This window comes from Dendrobates tinctorius, unplaced genomic scaffold, assembly GCF_039654945.1.
Source record: "Dendrobates tinctorius isolate UK_male_01 unplaced genomic scaffold, ASM3965494v1 ptg000070l, whole genome shotgun sequence".
Lineage (NCBI taxonomy): Eukaryota > Metazoa > Chordata > Amphibia > Anura > Dendrobatidae > Dendrobates > Dendrobates tinctorius.
In genome coordinates, this window is record NW_027361738.1 from 39,775,001 (window position 1) to 39,780,417 (window position 5,417).

The 5,417-nt window shown below is 38.6% G+C and overlaps 1 protein-coding gene across 1 annotated transcript in view; it reads left to right on the forward strand.

The window, feature by feature from the left end:
• The window catches only part of EN2 (engrailed homeobox 2), a 4,866-nt gene extending 1,403 nt beyond the window's left edge, over positions 1-3,463 (forward strand). The window contains exon 2 of the mRNA XM_073582283.1: positions 2,869-3,463. Coding sequence (XP_073438384.1) covers positions 2,869-3,185 — 317 coding nt within the window. The 3' untranslated portion in view covers positions 3,186-3,463. The remainder of the gene's footprint in view (positions 1-2,868) is intronic.
• Positions 3,464-5,417: the final 1,954 nt, after the last annotated feature.

A 5,417-nucleotide genomic window follows, 5' to 3' on the forward strand; every position in this document is an offset into this window, starting at 1 on the left:
GCTTCATTTTTCTTACCCAATTGATTTGTCACAGAGTCTTGGCTTTGACTCTCACTGACGTCCGACCACGGCAGGGCGAAAACACCAATATATAGCTCTAGACATAAAAAACACACACCAATATATAGCTCTAGACATAAAAAAAACCACACAAATATACTGTACATAGGAATGATATATTCACATTGCCTTCTATTGTCCTGGCTGCTGCTTACTTTATAATTATTCCAAAATCAAGATGGCACAGGCCACAATTTACCGTATTCGGGATGTCTCCCATGTACCTTACACTAAAATAAATGAATACAATAATATAAAGCTTAATTCATTCACATTTATTACAATATGGTTCACTTTTATATTTATTTTGTCCTATGTTTATAAAATCCCTTATGTCATTAAAACTCTAATTTGTTTCCCACTCAGCCTATTTTTTTATATGTATTTCATTTTTTTCCCATTCACATTTTTGGTTGCTTTAATTGTAACATTTTATAACACGAATAAACAGGACGAAATTAAATAAAAAAAATAGACATACTTTTTTAAATTGTATTATTTTGCCTTTAAGCATTTGTATGCAATCTATTCATTACAACATCTACCTCTTTACAAAGGAGTTTTGTGGACTCCAGGTAGTATCCCCCGTCTCTTTCTCAATAATGGAATGGCCGAGTAGTAGAATTATTTATGATCTGGGATTTTCTGTATACATAATGTGCATTTGCGACTTCAAAGACAGTCACTTTTCATCTGGGGGTCTATGGAAAGCACACGCTTATGCCAACAGGAATGCAAATATTCAGCACCTGGATGCTCTTTTTTTTTTTTTACATTATGTAATAATATAGTAACATAATGCAATTTTTTTTACTATCATCATAATGCAATAACATACAATTAGAGGGTTGGATTTATTTATTTTTTATTCGATGATTAGGCAAAGTGATCGGATTGGCATTACGATTTGCATGGGACTGCACTGTAATGGGAGCTGCAGGATATAGTGCTCGTTGCTATACATTGGAGGAGGATTTTCCCAATGAAGAGCAGCACTGGAGCCCACGTGTCCCTGCTCTGATCTGTGGGTGAGGGAGGCTGCTGAAGGGATAGCAGCTTGTAGTAAAAACACGTGTATGGCTGTGCGTGCAAATACTGGAAGGATGGACGATGGAGGCAGCGCAGTCACTACGCAGGGGGCTCAGAGGAAGGGGTGAGAAATGTGCACCCCACACACAGGCGGGCATGGTGGTGCAGACATTGGGTGATGGAGTGATGGTAAAAGAAAGGGGCAAGGGAGAGATGGAAGGAGGGAGGGATCAGGGGGAGATGGAGATGAAAGGAGCACAAGGATGGGAAGATGGAGGAGGGAAGCCAGGAGAACAAAAATGAGGCTTCAGCTACAGAGCTGCCAAGGACGAACATGGGGATCCAATAACTCGATCCTTTCGATCGTTATGTTGTTGGATCCCACACATTTAGGATAGGGGTGGGGGTCACCTCATCTGCACGAGGCACAGGGTAGAGGGTGAGAAAGAAGAGACCCTGGAGAAGGCACAGAGGCAAGGACAGCGACATAGATTGAGAACGATGTTTCTGGCATTGATTGGCGTCCCAAGCGATCAATATCTGGCAACCACAAGCGATCAATATCTGGCGACCACAAGCGATCAATATCTGGCAACCACAAGTCCCAACCTGCCCTCTTCCACTTCCACAATTAGAAATCAAAACAACTCCTGTGCCGCTTCTAATCCAGAAAGTAATAATAATAATAGTAATAATAATAATATCAAATAATACTAATGCAAGTACAAACGAAACAGATTAGAAGGACCCCCCTCACCCCCCCCCACACTTTCCTCCACATCCATTTCATATCACGTTTCATTATTAAACAGATACGGTGGGCAACAGTGAGGCAAATAATTAGCTGGTCTGAATGACTAATGTATGGGTGATGTTAATATTTCAAGTGGAGAGAGGGGATTGTGGGCAGGAGTGAGGGGGAGAAGTGAGGGAGGAGGCCTCCATAGTACCCAGAGGCAGAATACCAGCGCTGGAAAGATGGGCCCCAAATACAGGCAGTCACCCTACCACTGATCCCTGTACAAGGGCTCATTTATGGCCGGAGAAAGGCTCAGTGGGAGCCGAAACGTCGCCACACCAGGTGGGTTTGAATTAAAGCCACCACCACAAATCTATGGAGGGCTGCCTTCATTTTTTTTCTTTATCTGGATTAGGGTCTAAATTTAAAAGAAATCACAAATCATTAAGTAATGTTTGCATATTGTGTAAGTCATAACACGCATTTCATTGAAATTAATCTATCCCATTCTATCAGCCATGGTGTTACTATACTATACCTACTATATTCCAGCGTAAAATAAGGAATCATTACCTACATGTACACTCTCCCATGATCTACCTGTTCATTTCTGTAGGACTAATATATACTGCTCAAAAAATAAATAAATAAAGGGGACACTTAATCAACACAATGTACTAGGATGTGCTCCCTTTCATTTTTTTTTTCAGCTGTATATTTTGTTATATTTAGGGAATACATTTAGAATTTCACAGTGTTATAAATATATGATTTGATTAAATAAATATATACTTGTATTTTTGGGGGAAAAAAAGTTGACAAAGTTTCCTTTAAATGTAATGTGAACAAGTTCTTATTGTTTTTTTTTTAAGAGCACTGGAACAATCAAGAATAATATTAAGGCATTATACTACTTATAAATGCTTTAATTTCACATATTTAATGGATTATTATATCATGCACGGTATGGTTTGCTATATTATGTATTGACTGGATTGTTGTAGTAGATTTTAATCCGGTTTTTTTTGTATATTTTGTAGGTCCAAGATCTCGTAAACCAAAGAAGAAGACAGTGACCAAGGAAGACAAGAGGCCCAGGACAGCATTCACTGCAGAACAGCTCCAGAGGCTCAAAGCTGAATTTCAAACAAACAGGTATTTGACCGAGCAGAGAAGACAAAGTTTGGCTCAGGAACTGAATCTTAACGAATCTCAGATAAAAATCTGGTTTCAGAATAAGAGAGCTAAGATTAAGAAAGCCACAGGGAACAAAAACGCCCTGGCACTACACTTGATGGCACAAGGACTCTATAACCACTCCACCACCTCCAAGGACAGCAAGTCAGACAGCGAGTAGCAGCAGCCAGGGCAGAGGTGCAAAGTCTCAGTCCACAATGCAATAATTTAAACTAAATCAGAAATATACAAAGGAGTGGGGGGCAGAGAATAAAAGTGACAACAAGGGCCAGTGTACAAACAATATACCAGCATTGCGCTACAGAGGAGAAAAGGTCGCAACATTCTATGTAAATATAATTTACAGGCAAAAAAAAATAAAAATAATAATAATTAAAAACTTAAACTTCAAAATATTTCTCCCAAGAACTTTGTTTTTTTTCTTTCTTTGATTTCCTGGAGCAGAATCTATCTTTGTTGGTTCTTCTTTTTTTTTTTTTTTTGCTTAGGCTTTATTTTATTTTTATTTTTTCCTACTAAGCGATGTTCTGGCTGTTGTGGTTGGACAGTGAAGACATGAAACGTTCTGCTAAAAGTCCAAAGATTTAACTGCTGCATTTTTTTCGCACTACTGTGAATTTAAAAAAAAAAGAAAAAAAAGAAAGAAAAATAGCTAATATTTGTCCTATGTTTTATATTATAATTTTTTTTGTGTTAAAATAAAAAAAGCAGGAACGATGTTTTATGGCATTGTATTAAACATGTCCTTTTTTTTTTTCTTTTACTTCAAAACAAAAAATGTTTATAGTTGTGTAAAGAGTCGCAGATTATGATTTTATTTATACCTGGAGGGTTGATATATAGTTTTGCACTTAGCTTTTTTTTATTTGTTAATTGCCTTGAAAACAAGAAAGGGGAAGGAGGGAGATCAGTATTACAATCAGGAGGTTGGGGGTCTGTACATCAGAACCAGTAGGTGGTGGCCACAACATCAGAACCAATTTATAAATAGCTGGGAGTGGATCTGTCCGATCCTTCACAAAATATATTAGATCAGGAGGAGAAATCTCTGCATATGAACAGGAGAAAGGGGTTTATTTTATTCTAGAAGGGTGGGGGGGATGAGCTTTAAAATCAGATTCAAAGTGGGGTTCTTGGCATTAAATCCTCTGGAGATGATGGGGGCCTTGCATCAAGACTAGAATAAATGGGGATCTCAGGAAGAAGAGAGGAAGAGAGTAGATTACCAGAACTAGTAGGAGAGGGGATCGCATCAGATACCGGAAAATGGGGGTCAATTCTAAAAAAAAAAATCAGCTACAATCAGAACCATGGAGGGAGTAAGATCAAAGGAGCAAGAGGGATAGTGTACCATCAGATCCAGGAAAGAGGGGTGTTAGCAGAATGTAATCATCTTTGGAGCAGCACTTACAAAAAAAATGTATAGGATCTCAATATCAGATCCTGCTAGGAAGGTGATCACAATATGCGATTTAAACGTATTTATAGGATCCAGTGGCGTCCAATCAGCGAGAGGATGCTGTTTTGTGTATGTAGCATTCGATCTGTAGGCCCTACCCCCTCATTATCCTGTCACTTCCCAAATAGCCATCTTTCCCAATACCCTCTGCTCCTCACCAGTCTGACACCAGCTTATGTCATAGCACAGAAGACTCTCTAGAAATCAATGTTGACATTTTTCCCCTCCTGCTCTCTCTCTCTAAAAAAAAAACTGCATAATTTCCACCATATTTAAATGTCATTTGTGGCTCTTTTTTGTATTATCAGAGTTTCCCCAGCAAAGATCCCTGCGATGTCAGAGCTGGGATTGTAACGCTCTGACATCAAATATACCTCTGTATAAGAACAGGGTGGGGATCTACTCGGTGAATAAAATCTACTGGGATCTCCTTGCTTTTTACCAGGGGATGGTGACTTTTGTTTTAGTAGTTCTGCGGTCCCCATTCAAGGCAACGAGGGTATTGTTAGTATTTCCCCCAAATGTGTTGGGATACAATGAAATCCGACTGTATGTAAAGGTTCCCCCAATTAGTGATCGCCAGTATCCTGTGGCATTTAGGAGGTGAAGCTGCACCTTTCTATTAGTCACCAGCCATTGTAAATACAAGCAGGCAGCATCAGTGTTTGCTCTTCTTCACAACATAGAAGAATTATCCTTATTTTTACAATGTATCACGGTGTAAATAAAATGTCTGACATTTTCATGAAACTTTCTGCTTTACACATTTTTCTGTTCTTCGTTTCTTTCTGTTGCCAATAAAAGTTGAATGTTCTGTTACAAAAAAAAAAAAAAGATATAACACAAAATCTAGATTTGTGTCCCATCAAACGCCAAGTCAGGACTGGTCGCTGCCACCTCTGATGATGAATGTTTCTATTTGCCTTAAAATCA